The 19,072-nt window shown below is 48.0% G+C and overlaps 1 protein-coding gene across 6 annotated transcripts in view; it reads left to right on the top strand.

The window, feature by feature from the left end:
• The window catches only part of SERCA (ATPase sarcoplasmic/endoplasmic reticulum Ca2+ transporting SERCA), a 164,464-nt gene that overhangs the window by 101,122 nt on the left and 44,270 nt on the right, over positions 1 to 19,072 (top strand). For 4 of the 6 annotated variants that reach the window (XM_065442791.2, XM_065442788.2, XM_065442793.1 and 1 more), the window contains exon 2: positions 15,669 to 15,885. In XM_065442791.2, coding sequence (XP_065298863.1) covers positions 15,768 to 15,885 — 118 coding nt within the window. In that variant the 5' untranslated portion in view covers positions 15,669 to 15,767. Of the gene's footprint in view, positions 1 to 13,144; positions 13,301 to 15,668; positions 15,886 to 19,072 lie in introns of those variants that run through there. The other 2 variants (XM_065442789.2, XM_065442790.1) reach the window with 2 other exon arrangements.

Below are 19,072 nucleotides of genomic sequence, written 5' to 3' on the forward strand. Positions count from 1 at the left end.
GGAATAATCATACTTTGCTCCAAGCATTGTTTCTATCGTGCAGGGCATTTGTTTATTCTGTGTCATTTTTATGTATCATATTTTAGCTGCTAACTGTGAGCTCAGAGTTTGCACTGCTTAGCGCCACAATTTCTAGAACGCTTACGAAATGTTACATGTCAAATTGCTACCATTGTCTCCCTTTTTTTGTCTTTTTTTACGGACATAACTGCCATAGTACAGGCAAGAATAGGAATGGAATAGGAATAGGAAATTACTTCACATTCACTATACAAAATTTGATGTTAAGAAATCTGAGGGAGTAGAAAGAGAAGAGTGGGAGGGGGGAGAGGGTGTTGACACGCCGTACAGCCGCACCGGGTGTGCCGGTAGGCCCGCTGACTCCACTGACAACAGGGCTTCCCACACGACTTGCGACGCATCGGAAAGACTGTTCCTCCCACGGTTGGAAACCGATAGAAAACGCGTTAAAGTATTGCTGGTTCCTCATGAATTGGCGCGGCCGGTCACACAATGGATCCCGCGCGGAACGTGGAATCGCGCGGTATGTATGCATAGCGGGACCTGAAATAAGCGCTTCTGCCGGCGCCTTCCCCCTCCCCTTTTGCTCTTCCCCACATAAAAAGAAAGGGAGTGGAAACATGGGCATACGTTTCACGCCGTTGCACTGTTTTACCTTTGTACTGTATAACAGTAATTTTTCATGCACCCGTTAAACCGATTCTATACTTGCACAGCAGTGGTACCTCGTGAAGTTTTAGAAGTTTTCCTGATTTCAAATAGCATCGAATGCGGACTATAGCCTTACTGCACTAGAAGATGTCTTTCTTTTTCTTTTTTTTTTCTTTAGCGATGCAAATGCGGAACTTGAGTGCTACGCATACAAAGTTTGCACAGACAAACTAAAGCTCTTTTTGGCTGTCCGCGAAAGTAATTTTCTTCGTTTCGCGTGCTCGTGCACTACAGTCATCCGAAGCCTCCCATAACACGCCGCAAGTTCGTCATTCGCGCTATAGTAGCACCACGGAACAACAAGACTACAATTTCTCTCTCTCTCTCTCTTCTCTGTCGCTCCCTCTCTCAATGGCCGAACGTTAAACTCGGAAAACGACGGTTCCAGCACAGCGTGAGAGGAAGCAAGACGCCTGCTCTCCCACGTTTCGAGCGGCCGCCCGGTCGTTTTCGAGCGCATTCCGTGGGACGACGTCGAAGCATAAATAGCGGACTGTTTGCGCCTGCTCTGCCGAGAGACAGATACGTAAGCAGGGCGAGCAGAAGAAGAACGCGGTCCAGGGTGGCCGTAAAAAAACGGGAACGATTCTCTCTCTTTTTTTCTCCGGCGCGTTGCGTTTCGCGGGGCGGGAGGGGGGGGAGGAAAAGGGGGCACACTCACTGCGAGCATGCCTGTATAAGCCGACATAGCATGCGTGCGGCAGCGCGCAACCAGTGCTGGGCTGGAAGAGCAGCCTTCTCTGATTTTCGTTGTCTTCTTTTTCGTTACGTGCTTCCTTTACTATTTCACACATTTATCGAAAGTTCATCAAAATCTGCGACTCAGTGGGCTGGGATTGAACTTTATGCATGGTAGACAACCAGAACTACATCTGGCTAGCCACGGTGCTGACTTTCCTGCCATTCTATACGTGATCTATCTATCTATCTATCTATCTATCTATCTATCTATCTATCTATCTATCTATCTATCTATCTATCTATCTATCTATCTATCTATCTATCTATCTATCTATCTATTCAGCGAAGGAAATGCGGCATTCTACATCTACATTGGTAGCTTTCCTCGTGTTATCTTCTTTCTCCTCTCCGCATTATCCCATCCATCTCCTCCCTACAGCGTCACAGGTCCCGTAGAGGTCTCGACTGCCACAGCGCGCGAGAGGGGTGCGCGCGTGTCGAAAAGGCGGCTGCCGCGGCGCGCTTTCGACGCCGCCGCCGCCGCTGGCATTTGAAATGCCAAGGCTGTCTCGGTCGAGCGGTCTCGCCGACGCTTTTGCGGCGGCTGCGAGAGGCTTTGCGCGCGCGCGGGCCATCTACTCGTGCGAGTCATTTCTGCAACAGCTCCGCTGCTTCCTTCCGTCGCGTTCTGCGCTCGTGCGCGCATCTTTGCGCAGCAACTCCTCTTTGCGGAGAGCGTTCCGCCCATCATGGCTACGCCTGCATAGCACACTGCAGGCTCGCATGCTTATCCTATCTTATTCTTGTTGTTCGATTGATTGATTGATTGATTGATTGATTGATTGATTGATTGATTGATTGATTGATTGATTGATTGATTGATTGATTGATTGATTGATTGATTGATTGATTGATTGATTGATTGATTGATTGATTGATTGATAAGAGGAGAGGGCCTGCTCAAATCGCCGTAACTGTGAACATCGGTCTTTCGTCATTTACTACACCACGCGGTTCCATCAGTGAATTCGGATCAGTGTTTAGAAGGAACAACGGATCTTCGTCAGAACAAATCAATTCGTTGGAAGACGAGTCGGGAAGGACAGTTAGGACTGTTGCACTCTGTTGTAACCTGGCAGAACTTGCTGGAAACTTGTTGCTAACGTAGTACGCTTGTACGTGCGTTGTTGGTATATACTATAGCGCGTAATCGCATATGCGACCCATACTGCGTTGATTTTACGCACAAGCGTTTCGTGCCTACAGGGAGCCTCTCGCCATGCTCAATTTCGGTCATACACATACAACTTGTAAAATACCGTCTAGAGGGCGTTGTGTCGCAAGAATTTTTTGAAAGGATTCGCTAGCGGCAAAGATAGAAGCAAACGAGATGTTGCAAGGCATTGATGCGACTAGGTGAGCTACCCTCTACCAAACAGAGACTCTCTCGCATTGCTTTCCACAGCGCCCAGAAGGCGCAGTCGTCCTTTTCTTTCTCCCATATGTCGGAGCCGACGGCCCATCGTGACACATGTGTCGTGACAAGTATTTCCTTTTCTTTCTTTCTTTCTTTCTTTCTTTCTTTCTTTCTTTCTTTCTTTCTTTCTTTCTTTCTTTCTTTCTTTCTTTCTTTCTTTCTTTCTTTCTTTCTTTCTTTCTTTTGTTGCCGTGCGACACATTTCTGGAGGCGCGGCTTTACGCGCGACATCCGTTTCAGAGGAATCCCCGAGTCGTTCGAGTTGCTCCAGGATATTTGCTCGATGTAGCAACGCCTCCTAGATAGCAGGCCTGTGTATACTTTGCTTCATGACGTCGTACTACTTGGACCGAAATCTTTATTGCCGAGCACGGCGTGACGAAAGCGGTGGCGTAAAAAAATCACCGCGGCTTGCTCGGGAGCATGTCCATTAGATTTTTTTGCCAGTCGGGCCAGGTAGCATGACGTCATGGATCGGAATGCACCGGCCTTGTGTTATCTAGGAGGCTTTGGCTGAAGAGAGAGAGAGAGAGAAAGGCAAAAGAAAGACAGGGAGGTTAACTAGAGATTATCTCCGGTTGGCTACCCTGTATTGGAGGAGGGGTAAGGGGATGCGATAGGCGAGAGAGAGAAGGATAAAAAAAAATTAAAAAAATTGGCGGCGCGCGTGCGACGTGGATGCGACAGCCTGTGACGTCACCTTTGCTGCCGAAGAGATTGGCTCCTACGAGAAGTGAGCGCGCTGGCTCTCAATCGTTTGAATGTTCAGTTCGTATCGCCACTGAAGTTAGGGCACGTCCACGCTATGCACATCGGTTAATGGCCAATGCCGAAAATCATAAACGCATCGCTTAATTAGTCTTTCTGATCCGACACCGAGACATCGCCCCACGTTTTTGTGTTCGCTGTTGGGGTGGGAGTTGAATTGTGAATCGTTGTCGTCCCTAGACAGTGGCACAATCTCAGCATGGAAGGTGAGTTCAAAATACGGTGAAAGGGGTTATCGCGGAAAAAAAAAAGAAAGAAACGGTTAAGCTGCAAGAAACGTTATGACATGAAACAGGAGGACGAATGTATAAGTATGCATCTTTGAAATGTGTTAACAGAAAAAAAAAAGAAATGCCACATTAAAAGTCTGAAAGGATGTCTTGCTACTTATAAATGCGCATTATGGCAGAGAACAAAAGTATATTGGTCGGGATAATACTTAAAAGAGTAAAAAAAAAGAAAGTCGCCGTGGCAATCTTTTTTGTATCACCCAGGTCAACAATACTACACTGTCCTCTCTTCGAACACCGTTTTCACAAAGACGCTTTAGTCGATACACATCGAACTCGATGCTGATAGAGCGATGATACGCGTCCTTTTCTAGCACGCTTGACCTTGCCACGCTATTCATACCTCGCGCTTCGGGTCTCGCTAATAGGTTATATGCTTCGGTTAATAGATCTACTTCGGTTAAGGTCAAAAAGCGTGCTCGTGTTACAGGGGCATTACTTATTAAACGGTGAACTCGGAGTTACGTACGTGCGCTATCGCGCGGCCATCGCGCTTTAACAGTTTAGAAGCACTGCCAGCCATGCAAAGGTGCTGTCAGACAGGCCTTTGAATGTCGACCGCGGGCTTGTTCGTGCCGCAAATGGCGCCCCGGGTGTGGTTCGCCCTTTGCTGTATGCGTACGCTGACGTGTCCGTCGACATTGTTCTTGCATGGAGCTGTTGCCCAGATGCATTGCTTTCGCTGTGTACAATCGGCCAAGAAAAGTTTGCGGGTGACTGTGTTCGCAAGAGAGAGAGAGAGATGAATTCCCGCAAAGCCTGCAGACACATAGCTTTGCAAAAAGAAATTTTTTTTCAATCTGTTCTATATATCTTGCGATCTACGAAGTAAACCATTAAATTAGAAGCACCGTACCTCGACAGAACAGAAGAGTTCGTGTGTCCCGTAAACTTTCGTGACCGACTGTTCCTGTAATTTATTGCCGTCATTTTCTTCCAAACTCGATCGCTCGATCGCAGCCCTCGCGTTTAGTAGCCAAATCGTGTCCCGCGTCAACAATCGTACACCTTGATGCAAAAGAACCCACACCCGCACACAGAGAAAATGAAGATGAAATATTGGCATTACGGTCAATTTTTGTGCTCGCTTCTGCCTCAAATGCAATTTGGCAACAGCGTCGGACTTGTGGCCGTTTCTGCGAGGCGACGGAGATGAGGAGACAATTTCATTTTTTGTTGTTCTCGTATTTACCGTCGGCACGTGCACCTGTGTCATTATTGGTAGCCGAATTAATTAAGCGAATAATGTATTAGTAGTGTGAAATGCATATAATATATCAAGTATAGAATATATGGTATATTCTTGTGGTATACAGAGAACTTATTTTTCAAGTGGGAAATTTATACTTCTTTTGAGAAGTTTTAGCTTACGTATAGTGCCCTTGAGAAAGCCTCGATGTCAAGCGTACACCCTCCAACCCGTCGCCGTTCTTTAATTAATAACAGTTGCACCACGCGTTTATCAATTGCAATACATTTGCCCACAGCGGAATCACGCAGAAATGAAGGATACGAAGCTGCGATTGCTAACGCAACAGAAATAAGTATATTACAACGAACACAAGTGGATAATGCGGTGGTAGGACAGAATTCAAAGGTTATACGTTTATGTGGAGTCTCCCGATTAATCTTGACTACCGCGAGTTCTTCCGCCCGACCACAGAGTCGCTTATGTGCCTTCACTAACTAGCACTAGCTGGACAGCCTAACCTAATGAGGTTCGTTGGCATTAGCTTCTGCTTTCATCGTTCGAGAGGTTAAATTTGGGGCTGGTATCCTGTCGGAGTGTCCAAGGCCGCGACGATGCCATTTCCCTTTCGCTCTTCCTCGGTGGTCATACGCTCGGCTGGCGTTATCAGTGGGACCTTCCGGCCGCGAGCGGTGGATGATAAAGAGTGGCATAAAATCGAGTGCGAAGGCACCGCTACAAGATCGCGGCCAAGCGTGTAACAGCGGGCATGCGTCTTCTTGTTCTGTGTTTGCGGCCCGTGCGTGTAGCGTTGTTTGCTCCGAGAACGTGCTGGGCCACGCGCCCGACTCCTCTTCTGTTCGGGAATACAACGACCAGACGTAAAATGCCGGAAATAAGCGACGTTTGCTTTTCATCTAGGACAAAAATATATATATATTTCTCTTTCTCTCTGTTGCCCTTCTTTCCTTCTTTTTTTTTCATTTGTGAAAAAGAAAAAGAAACGAACAAAAATGTAACGGTTAGAGCGGGCCTCGCAGCAGAACAAAACGGGGCCGGCTATATACGTGTAACGCGTGTTGTAGCACCCGTGCCAAGATGTCGGAGGAAGAATTTCCGGAAGTCCTGTCGAAGAACGAAAGAAAAAACACGCAGCGGCGGGCGGTGCACTGCATTCTCCTCCCAACGTGTCTCTCGCTCTGCCTCCCTGTCGGTCAAACTGACACTCACTGCAGAGACACGAGAGCGCGCGATCCGTCGAGCTCCTATCACTCACTCACTCACTCACTCACTCACTCACTCACTCATTCATTCACTCACTCACTCACTCACTCACTCACTCACTCACTCACTCACTCACTCACTCACTCACTATTTTCTCCACTTTCCCCTCTTACGCTTTCGTCCTTCATTCTCGCAACTTTCTTTTGTTTTGGTTTGTTTGTTTTTTTACTGAGGAAGCCACGGGACGTATTCTCGAACGATCACACTCTGCAATACTATCGCTCTGGCGTTACGTATATAGTGCTCAAACAGCCAATAAGCGCTCGCCAAAAGTTATATCGCCTGAAGTGCACCGTCCGGTGAATACGTCCCCGGGATGGTGAACTGTGTACATCGTCGCCGCTCTCCAACAAACAGACCGGTACCGCCATTTTGAAGGAGCACTCTTTAAGTAAACACCGACTCGCCCTGGCTGCAGTGCTTTCGGTATCTGGGGTTGATGGGCCAGGGTGATGTGCCGGATTTACCTGAAGGCTCATACGACCACTCATATATACATATGAGTGGTCGTTATCATTGCATTTGGAGCCGATGCACTTGCTCCTGAGCACCTACAGCAGCCAAAAATGTGGGATAGAAGGCCATCTGAACCTGCTTGGTCAAAAAACTTCGTCATATAGCCCACCGTCCGCTTCGAAGAAACCGCGTATATGCACTTGCGCACTTCAAACGCAGGAGGCCGCTTTATTCGGCGGGACGACCCAGTAGTCGCCGTTTCTCACGCGGCGATGGAGCAAACCAAATAAAGAAAAAAGAAAGAAGACGCCGCATATCCGCAACCATTAGCGGCCTCGGCGGGGTCGTTAATTCCAGACGAGCCATTAGAAGTTCGGAAGGGAGTGAAAGGGGGCATATATATATATATATATATATATATATATATATATATATATATATATATATATATATATATATATATATATATATATATATATATATATATATATATATATATATATATATATATATATATATATATAGGCGGTCAAGAAAAACGTAGTTTCGCTGCACGACGGACGCATAACTCGATGCTGATGGAAAGCAGAGCGCGAATGGAAGCGTCTAGAGCTTCAAGACTGCGCGGAAGCTGTGCGGAAAGGCAGTGATGCATCGTAAGCGAGACGAGCGAAGAAATCGCGCGGGTGACGCGTTCGCCAAGTTGCAAATACCGGCGTCTCAGTTGCGAATGATTCATGCTTGTGTCTTACACTTGCGTGTACTCCCAAAGCCACCTACACCCCGGAGCAAAATAGGGATTCCGCGGTAAAGCCGATTTCCTTCTTGGTTTATACGAATTTAACTCGAAATTGAGGTCCGCGCTCTGGCACTGCGAACTTTCCAATGCACTCATCGATTTCAGTTTGTGCATCCGAATTACGAATAAATAGATTTTCTTCTTTTTTTTTCTTTTTCTCCTTTTTCTTCTCATCTTCCCCGTCCTCCTGTTCTGGTGCAGTTCCCCTTCTGACCACTTCCACTTCGTTTATTTATCTCTCTCCCTCTCTTCTACAACAGATACCTCTACACTTCCAAACACTGTAGTCGACCTGTTCGTTTTATTCTTTTCTTTTCATTCACGCTTTGGTGGTCCCGAGGGTAAGAGAAGGAACTTTCTGTCGTTATACCCTTCAAAATGACGTGACACTAGCTGTTGCCTTTCTTTTTTTTTTCGCATAATTTTTTCGTTTTAACTCCGAAGCCTCGAAAGATACTACAAGAGTACACCTCGGCTTCCCATCCCTCTCCCATCTTGCGGCAGGCTAACGGCGGCGGGCTTCTGCTTGCGTAATTAGGGTTTCCTCCGCAAGTTCTTCCGGCGCCAAGCTGCATACTGCGCCTCACGAACTGCGTGCAGTACAGTGAAGGCTACGAGGCAGAGTCAGGGAGAGAACCAGATTTCAGGCAGGCCCCGTTGTTCGCCAATTATTCTACTACGTGCGGCGCTGCGACCGAGCGGATGGATCACGGAAGTGTTAACGGCGTGCAATGTAGTACGAGGCCGCCTTCTTTCCTTTGATACGCGGGCGCAGTCTGTTCGCGTATGAGATTGGCTGACGCGACCAGTAGCTTAAGTTGCACGGAACGAAGTTGCTGAGTTCGCGGAGCGTGAGCGGTGAAGCACTTACTACGCGGCGCCTAACCTAACCGCCGCTGTGATGGGACCACTTTAGTGCTTCTCCTTTTTTTTCTTTTTCCTCCTCTTCTGTTTTGTTCAGCTCGTCCGTGGTACTACGGAAGGGCGCAGCTTCCGCACGGCCGTTTATATTTATAGCTCCCTTCTTCCGGGCCTGGAGAAGGACCTCGTTAGATCGCTATTGTCTGTGAAACGCCGAAGCCAGCAAGCTCGTATACGAGCTCGATTTGTTGCGGCGGCGGCAGGCGACGGCGACATTTAGCGAGAACTTTTACGGCACTCCCGGCCGAGCTCTTTACCGAGCACGCGTACGCGCTGCCACCTAGCGAGTGCGTGTGATAGCGCGCGACAGGTGTCGCAACTGCCTCACTAAGCTACTCTCAACCGTGTGTGCACGGCCTGTCCTCTCGTGCCACGCGTTGCGCAAGCGGGGTGATTCCGCGCTGGGGAAGGTAGGGCGTCGGGCTAAATATACGTTCGATTACAATGTAGATTTATGGCGCTGCCCGCGTCCAATTAAGAGGCTGTCACCACGCGAATCTATCTACGTTTCCCTAAAGATTCCCGCAGACACGCGTATATTTCCCTCTCCACAACCTGCAGCTAGCCCCGCATATAATCGTTCTTTCCTGACGAACTTTATTGTTTGCACACGGTGACTTCCCCCTTTTTGTCAGTCTGCGCCTAGAAACGAGCCAGCAAAACCAGTGAATGATTTTAATAACTAATATGACACTGTAGACTTGACACTGTAGTAATAAGGGAAGAGCCTTCTAGTCACAGAGCTCCTTTCGCGTGTACTACAGTGCATGCACAGGACTTCCCTGTATACATATGGACACGGCTCTGCTTGTGTTGCGTCAGCCTCGTTGTAGCAGTTGATTGATTGATTGATTGATTGATTGATTGATTGATTGATTGATTGATTGATTGATTGATTGATTGATTGATTGATTGATTGATCCTGATGCCTCAACACCGTACCTCGGCTACGAATGATGCTTCCTACTACCTTAGAAAAGAATGCGCGAACTTTTTTTCCATTTCCCACCCTGATGCCGCGGTTGGTACCATGAGAGTGAGACGCCGTGACGACATTTACGGTAGAGGCACGAAGAAAGCTTCGCGGTTCCCGTAGTTATTGAGCTCCTGGCAACACGGAAGGGAAATGGAGCGACTTTCCCAAGCCAACCGAGGACATAACGCACGCAGCGCCTTCTACTGATGACGCAAAGTTAGCGGCTGTGACGTCAGTCGCGTTATACAGAGCAGATGTTTCTATTGCAGAGCACGCCGTGATGAAAAGATGGACCTCTGGATGCCGGCGTCGCACTCTGGTTGTATTGGCTGTCAGCCAGCAGTCGTATAACGTCGCAGCTCGGAGCCTTCTTCTATCTATATTATACACACATATGCTTCAAGTTGCGTGTCTCTCGTGTCTTCCGCAAGCAATGTGACGGTCGTGCAACGTCGGTTTTTTTTTTGCTTAATGTTTCATTTATGTCATATCGCAATTCTGGTCCCTCGTATGGCGCCAGAATTGTAAGCTTCTTCGAGGACACCCGCTGCAGCACATGCATTGTTAAGCCGAGAGTACTGTGTCCGCGGTCACAGCGAGACGTGATCGTGGTAGCGGTGGTTCTGATGTAACGTTGATCATTTCTGGTGTGACAGACAGCTAAGTTAAGGGGTGCACATAAATGTGCCGACAGGCACCGTGCGCAGCAGTTAAGCAAACGAGAAAGATATACATTCTGAGAACAACGTGAAATAAGCGGCATAAAGTGACGTGATGAACGAACTGAGCGCGTGAAAAAAAGAAAGAAAAGTTACACCAGGCCGACCATAAATCCGCATCTGGACCGCGCGTCACGTGATTCAGAAGGAGATCGTCACGGTTGATCTACTGATTGATTGCTCGATTGATTGACTGATTTGTTGTTTGGTTGATATTAATCGGGCGCCGTCGAGTGATGACGAATAGAAAGCTCCGGATAAATTTTGGCTACCTGCGGTTCTTTATTATGCCGCGGCGACGCAGTGAGCAACGAGGCCGTGGGTTCGTGTCCCGGTCTCGGCCGCATTTGGACGGGACGGGTGTAATGCAAAAAACGCTCGTGTACTTAGATTTACGTGCACGTTAAAGATGTCCGTATGTGGTCAAAATTATCGCGCAATCTCCGTTAGTTACGGCGTGCCTCATAGTCAGACCGTGGTTTCGGTACGTAAAATCCCGATTATTTTCTTTAATTTAGTCAACCGATCAATCAATAAACTGAGCGCCTCCGCAGTTAGAGAGACATGCTTCGAACAGTGACCCATCATGAGCACCTGTGGACATACTCCAGCCGTATAACGTTGACTGCGCTTTGTACGCGACACAGAATCTGCTCTGCACGCTATATCTGATGCGAGCCACCGTAACCTACTTTTTTTTTTAGTTCCTGCGAGGTGCAGTAATACGTACATTCCGTAACTCTGTTGCGTGAGAAGTGAAGCCACAGGCGGAGTCCGCGTGTACAGGCGGAGTGCCGTGTGGGTGACTCACGTGTTCCCTCTCTCTCTCTCTCACCCTCTCCATAGCTTTTTTTATCATTCTTTTCATTTGCTTTAACGCATCGCGCATTTCTCGACACGCGCTCGTTCACGGATCCACGAAGCATGCGACTCCCCGCAGCGCGCATGACTTCGTAGACGTACAAGTGAGAAAAAATTCGGGGGGAAAATGACGTATGACAAAATAGCGTATATGGCCACTGCTAGGAGGTGGTGACGAGGTTGTGATCGCTAGGCGGAGTTCAGGCAGAGTGCCATTTACAACAGTCGACCGTGGATGTTCGAACTTTTTTTTTTTCCGCTTGAACTTTCCGCGGTACCCGCCGTGGTTGCTCAGTGGCTATGGTGTTAGGCTGCTGAGCACGAGGTCGCGGGATCGAATCCCGGCCACGGCGGTTGCATTTCGATGGGGGCGAAATGCGAAAACACCCGTGTACTTAGATTTAGGTGCACGTTAAAGAACCCCAGGTGGTCTAAATTTCCGGAGTCCTCCACTACGGCGTGCCTCATAATCAGAAAGTGGTTTTGGCACGTAAAACCCCATATATTATTATTATTATGAACTTTCCGCGTTCAGAAAACACGTGCGCTCCGAAGCCATGCGCCTTATTAGAACGAGTGCCACGCAGTCTGATTCGTAGTGAACACTGATCTCTGAGCGGCGATGAATTTGCACGCTGTTGATCAAACATGGGGAGCAGAGGGAGGGGGGGGCATTTGGAAGAACGCATATGAGCTACGGATTCGCTGGCGGTGAACCGCTCAGATATAAGATAAGGTAAAATATTACGCTACCTTAATGCTATATTATTATTGCAGATACAATTTTGTGAGAGAACGAAGGAGACGTGAAAGAAATTTTCTTTCCTGTCCCGTTTGGTGGTCGGCGTTGATATCTACGTGTTTTGGACTCGACATGTTTTCTCCATATTTATTTCCCACTATGGAATGTATTTACATTGTTTTAGAGTATCCGATTGCCTTGGTCGAGGATCCATTCTTTCTGGCCTTAAACGAGCGTTAAAAAGATGCAACTAAGGCCCCTTCCCGGTGGCCCACAGAAGTTATTCTCAGAATGCTACGTGGCTTAACTCTTAATTTTATTCAGTGAAGAAGAAATGATATTGTAAGAAAATAATGAGAAAAAGGGTGGAGGCCTACGCCAACCCCTTTATTGTCGCCGGCGTTAAAGTTATAAAACTAAGTCTAGAAAAGGATATGACTGTAGCCTATAAATTTACATGTTAGGGAATGGAAGGGACGAGATACGTTAAAAGATGCGTTCGTGGGGATGTGTGCTCGCGCAGGCTTAGGGCAGGTTTTGTTACCGTCTCTTTCTTTTTCTAGGCTAAAATCACCCGACCCTGATGGGCACAAGAATGTACGCTATACTGCCCGAGTGAGATAAGGAGGAATAAAAGACACTCATAAACCCTTAAATGAAGCGCACGTTATCAGTTGTGCCGCCATATGCAAGCACCGGCGCGCTTTCTGCAGGGTGCCGTTCTTGCTTTACCGAAGCCTGACAACCAATCAGTCAGCGATGAAGCCTGCGAGTCCGCGACCTCGGCGTTTCGAAACGTGAGAGAGAACATCTGCAGCAGCGGCCGCGTCGCGCGACGTCAGGTCCGTGTGCATTCTGCGCAACACATCGGCGAACCGACAATCGGACGGGGCTTACGCCGCAAAAATATGACGCGCAACAGGGAAACGATCAACAAAAACTTCGACACGACGCGGCTTCGTGTCTAGCCAGCGGATGTCCTCCATCCACTAAAGCAACGAGTTCCACCGCTCCCACAGACTGCAGAGCGCGCGCTATCCGGCGATCGAACAAAGATACAAAAGCGTAGAGCAAACCGAACTAAAAGCGAGAAATAAAAGAAACGAAACAAGCCCCCATGCAAATAAAAAAGGAGCGAAGGAGAACGCCGCCCGAGAGCAGCGAGCGCGACTTCGCAGCGCAACCAGCGGCGCTAGCGGCGCAACGCAAGACCACGTGCCATAAATGCCCGGACGTGACGTATTTTTCGTCATAGCCCGCAGAGAGGAAGTTCCGGCGTCCACGTGGTGACGCCACGTCCAATGGCCGTAATCCACATGAACTTTGTTGAGTGTGTTCGCCTGTCATCTGCACCGCGCCACGGAAACTTGCGCAGGACTCACTACAGCCTTTAAATGGTACGATGGTACGTACGAGCATTCTTATGAGATGCGCGTCGATTCGGTGAACGTTTTCGATCGTTTTTGAGCTGTTCGAGGCCGCGTTTAGCCCACCGTCGTTGCCGAAATCTTGAATGGTGCGAAGCCGGCACTTGCGGATGAATTGTCTAGGCCTAAAACGCTGTTACATGGGGCTCCCCCCGTTTGGAGGACTTTTTTTTGTGTGTGTATCGCCACCCCCCACTATCACCGCTCTTTGCGCCCGTGTAAAAACGCTCGCTTATACGCAAAAAAACGTAGTTCAGAGTGTGTAGGGTCCATAAAAAAAGCGAGATAAAACTCGATAGGCATCGATACTACGAAATTACCTAGGTTCTTTTACAGCGAGCTGCGCGTCGCACCGTGAACATTGCCAGAGCGCTACGAATACTTTTGCTGCCTGCGACGAGAATCCCCGGATTTGCATGCAGGTCGTCATGTTCATTCGTGCGTTAGCTGTGCGCTTGCTTCTTGTGCCTGATTGTGGGAGCGCTGGCAGGAAGCAAAGCTGAATTCTCGCGACCGAGATGGACAAGCCTCGGATCCTACGGGATTACGAGCGCTGTTTCTAAAAGTCGTCAATATTTCGCCACGGTGTGTCGTCGCGTGACTACTCACTCATGCTGGGGGTTTTCTCTCCCCCCCCCCTCGTTTTTTTTCCTCGCTCGGTTGTGAGCATGTGAGCAAAATGCTTGATCGGCCTCACCGAAACGCCGCCGCACGCGATTTTCGTCGGGCGTTCGGGCGCAGCAGTGTGCCAGTCGCTTGCGCGACATTTCGACAGTCTGTCGTACAGTTCGCTCGCTCTCTGCGCTGTTGGTTGCAGCACGTCGCTGGTGGCCAACCCAGGCCAGCCGCGTGGTTAGAAATCGTCGTTCCTTCGCGGTGTGCGCAGTTCGTTCACCCGAACCTGACCGGCAAGAGAGGCTGACCGTCGGGTCGGCCGTGAGAAAGAAAAATGAAACATAAAGGGAAGGAAACTTGAAAGCAGGGTGGTGTGTGGCGACAAAAAAGAAGAAAGCGCTTCCTCGCGTTTACGCGACCTCCGTGTGACGCATGCGCTGACGTCGTCCGTGCGAGGGCATTTAATTAAAAGCCGCGCTTGGGACCTGCTCGTGCTACGTTGGTCATGCGCCAAAGAAACGGGATGGCGAATAAGATAGGCGGATATTTCTGGAAGCGCAGCCTATTGCGTTTTCATGGCCGAGACTGGCCACGGCGAAAGAAGGAACCGCGATCGAACAATTGTTTACTTTCCCGAACGGGGCCCGATCGCGCGACATGGGAGGTAGCGTACAAGACAAAACAGCTCACGGCCGTTTTTTTTTTTCTTCGACAGAGACAATGGTTTCTTGGGACGTCAATGAGGAAGTTGCCTGATGCGATTTGTCCCGTCGCGAGCGCACAGTAGTGGGCCGTCCGTAACCCTTACTGTCTGTCCCTTTTCAACTGACGGCCTGTTGCGCTTTTGCGCATTCGCAGAGCGCTCGTTTCCCAGATTGCCTGCGAAATGACAGGCTTGGTGGCGAACCGGGGTACAAAGTTGGGAGAGTTCTTGGGAGTCGCCGCGCGACCGTGAAGCAACAGACGAGAGCGAAGCGACGTTCTCGTGATACGGCACGACGAGGTGGCTGCCGCGCGTCGTCAATAATCATACTGCTACGCGCAAATTGCGTGTGCCTTTTGGACGAAGCGCGCGAAGGCTTGCGCCGCCACAGTCTGAACTGGTTTAGACGCGCAGGGACTGATTTGTACGCGCGTTATAATAGACTGAGTGTTACGTTAACTTGTTACCTAGCCTGGAGGTGTGGCGTGCTGCTTCACAAAAAAAATACGTGCTGATGTGTGTGCGTATGTTGAAATCGAGCTACTGCTCTGTGGCATGGTTTATCCAGGTGCACGAAATTCCCTTGCAATGTTTCACCACAGCTTGTAGCTAGTTCAGGTAGAAAGGTGTGCCATTGTGGCTGGCTCTGAATTGGGACCACTAAAAACTCAACATAAGACCAATGTTAATAGCGTTTTCAAAGCAGTGGTCAGTGAACCAAATGGTAAACTTGTGTCTATGCTGGAGAGTAACGGATTAACTTTTGGGTGCAAGGTTAGATGGGGGGGGTCAATTTTGTGTGCATTTTGTTGGTGTGTTGTTGGTGCACCTCCGCTAACAGAAACACTGTGTGAATGAATGCAAGGACATGTGCACAGGTCTACACCCTTGTCCTATTAGCCCTCACATTTGTTGATGTGGTGTGTCTGTTACTCAAGGTGTACCAGCGGGCCTTACAAGATGTTCCAGTGTGCTGGTGTACGTTGTCTTGGGTAATGCTGATGCGCTTCCTATTCTGTGCCCCGCAGCATTGACAGCAGAGGGGGCCGCAGACGGGCGGGCAGCAGCAGCAGCCACTAGAGGCCAGAACTTGAGCAGCGGGGCCCGGCTGAGGAGGAGCGGGCACCATGGAGCTGGCGCACACAAAGACCACCAAGGAGGTGCTGGACTACTTCGGCACAGACCCTGATCAGGGCCTTAGTGAGTCCCAGGTCAAAAAGCTACAGGACAAGTATGGTCCCAACGGTGAGCTTGTTGCCTCCTTTCTCTCTTTCTGTGGTTCTTTCAAAAGTGCTGCACAAGTTGACAGAGCAGCCTAGGGCATCTTGGCTTAGCAAGGAAGAATTAATGAAATTTTATTCCACTTTGTAAAAGCGTAAGCAGAACGAGGATGCAAAAAGAAAAGCACCCCCCCCCGTAGGCAGCTTTAAAAGCCCTTTCACCCTTAGGAGTATGGCATTGTCAATGAACATTGCAGCATTATAGCAGGCAGACAGTCTGAGTAGCACTTTATGCTCTACAAGAAAAGAATGCTGGTTACCCCTTATGCGGACAGAACAGGTGAATAGGAAGAATGATAAAAGGACAATATTCAAAGAACTACATTAGCACACGCACAGGCTACAGAGATTTACATATGTAGGTAGTGCAGCACCACGTTCTGAACACTTTCTGTGTAACGAATTTCGGCAAAATTACTGTGAAATATTTGTCTTCAGGCAGCCACGGGGAAAAAAAATTGAAGGTAACCGAGAATCTACCTAGAAAGGCGAAAGCCACAGGTTCAATTTTGCTTTCTGATTTCAAGCTGCTAAGTATGGCTAAGCAGCTTAAGAGCACTAAGCTCAACATCCTTACTGTCTTATTTGCTTCAAAACTCCATAGGTTCAGTGCCCATTTAGGGTTATTGTAACAGAGGAAGATAGCTGGCAAACTGGGGAGCAAGTTTCTTTAAAATAACCTTAGCAATCTTGCCCCCAAAGGCCTTTTAAAGCAGGCAGTTGACCGCAGAGCCACATCACATGTGGCACCTTTTCTGTTATCTTTTATATCGACTGTACAAAGTCCATAGGTTGGAGTTGCATGCAACGGAGATGGCAAGTTGGCTTCTGGTCTTAGAGGCCAAGCTGCACATGACAACTATTCATTATTAGCCACATGGGGCTCATCACATGGAAGTTTGACTGGTGGCTGTTGGTCTAGAAGGCCACACCTCTTGCGATGTGTCATCATTGTTTGCCAGGCAGGCCAGAACTTTCCCGAGCGGATGCAGCTGACCACGGAAAGGGGTCGTATGTCTGCGACACTCTAAAGTACAATTTGAAGCTGACGAGGCAGTCTAATGTTAATTCAGACTGTCAACCTCGAAGCACATTATTTATATTGGATTCAATACACTATTGAAACTTGTGTATTTTTTTATTACTGTGTCCTTTCATTTATGAATGAGGACTGTACTGAGTTCAGGAAATTGGAAAGGCTGTTCAAAGCAAACTGGAAGGACATTAGCTGGCCGGTTCATGACTGCAGCATTTGTCCAGCCATGTTCTTGTTCTCAATGCAATAACTGTAGCCTTCACATGATGGATGCAAGAATAATGGAAGAACCGCTACCTTTCTTATCTTTCTTGCATCCAATGTGTTAACGCTATGTTTCTTGCTTTGAGTATGAACAAGCAAGTCTGAGAACAAGTTCTGCAACCGTCTGGTTCGTCCTCATCAGGCAACTACGCAGTGATTTGCATCACCTATAAATGTCGTAGCACTAATCCCAGAGGTCGCTTCCCCGAGGTACTTTAATGGGAAAGTGTCAGCCTCGCTGCAAAAATGTGAGGCCGGGAATGTCAAGGTTAAATTCGAAGCAGGTGCACTTGCATGTCGTGTGGCGTTATCTAGGGATCCCAACTGAAACACCAGTTCCAGCTTGTTTGCTTGTATTGTATTTAACTTGACCTTCTTTCTCATGCATACTGTGAGGCTTCAAAAATGTACAGCTGTTAAATTGCTTGCTTTTTGCTGATATTCTGAGGTTTATGTTACCATGGTGAAGCAAAAAGTGCAGGCGGCCAGTACCTTAGTGACACAAGAATATGCCATTGTGGTCAGCAGTGACGGCTGCAGTTCAGTCGTTTTAGTAAATTTTCCTCTACATTTAGCAGATTTTAGCATTGTCTAACTGCAATGTCTATTTACCTAATTTGTAGTGGTCTTGCAATGTTCCAGATCATGAATGTTCATTTAGTGGTATCCTTGCAATTAAATATGGCAACATGGATTGGCAGTACTTGCCTTTGTGTAATATGTGTTAACAGTAAAACCTTTCAAACAACTCTTTGGAGGTATGATAGTTCCTTAAATTGTCTAGCATATATTTAAAAAAAGCCTTTGCCCATCGCTTTGGTGTCGGTGTAAACAAAACTCCACTTGGCAGGATATTTGCACATCTTAAATATGACCTTATAGTATTTTCAATGTTGCTACTGCGATAATTGAAGCTTCTTTTACGACAGGCATGTGGGATTCGTTCTTTGAAAACGCAGTTGAGAGCACTGCAAACCAGATGTCAGCGACGTCTTTTTTTCCCTATTTCGTGGATTTTCTTAGAAAGGAGCATGTAAAAGATAACGTTATGGAAAACATTTCATTCAGTGGTTCTTAATACACTCTACAACTTTTACCATGAAATACCATGAAACTTGTTGCCTAAATTGGCACAATTTAATTTCGCCGATAAGCCAAGTTCAATTCTTCAAAGAAATACAAGGATCAGGACAACTGCCACCAATGTGCCGTCAGCCTCAATTGCATAAGGTGCACAACCTTTTTTTTTTTAAACCTTGGTTCAAGTCACGTGAAACATCCGGTATGCCAGAGGCAACACTGTGTGATGTGTGGCGCATATTTCTTAAAATGCTTCCTCTTCGCTTGCGGGCTGACTTCGGTGGCGTCCGGAGGCTGGCCACATTGAGAAGCTGCGTAAGTGCGATGACGGGCTCAACAGATTGCACACTCGACCACACACATTTGCGCACACTTGCATGTGCACCCCGTCGCAACATTTTTGGCGGGGAGGATGTTGTGAGAGGAAAACGCTTTCTAGGTGGCTGCGGCACGCACACACTTAAACACCCACAAAACACACTGCTCGTTGCAGGCATGCTTGTCTGAGATCCAGTGCGATTTCCATTAGTGTGTTTTTTTTCTACAAGCAAGCTGGGAGGCATAAGTGAAGGTATTCAGGCCCCCCCCTCCCTCGTTTCTTTATGTGGCCTAATGAATTGGCTCCAGAAGGTAGGCTCAGGTAATGAACTTTTGAATTTGCTGTGCAGTGTTAATCTGCTGTCAAGAATAGAGCTACTGGAGGGGTTGTCTTTTAAGTCTGCAGTCATATCTTAAGGGGACTGTTGTACGTAACTGATTCACAGCTTTAATT

The sequence above is a fragment of the Dermacentor albipictus genome, chromosome 2 (genome assembly GCF_038994185.2).
Source record: "Dermacentor albipictus isolate Rhodes 1998 colony chromosome 2, USDA_Dalb.pri_finalv2, whole genome shotgun sequence".
Classification (NCBI taxonomy): domain Eukaryota; kingdom Metazoa; phylum Arthropoda; class Arachnida; order Ixodida; family Ixodidae; genus Dermacentor; species Dermacentor albipictus.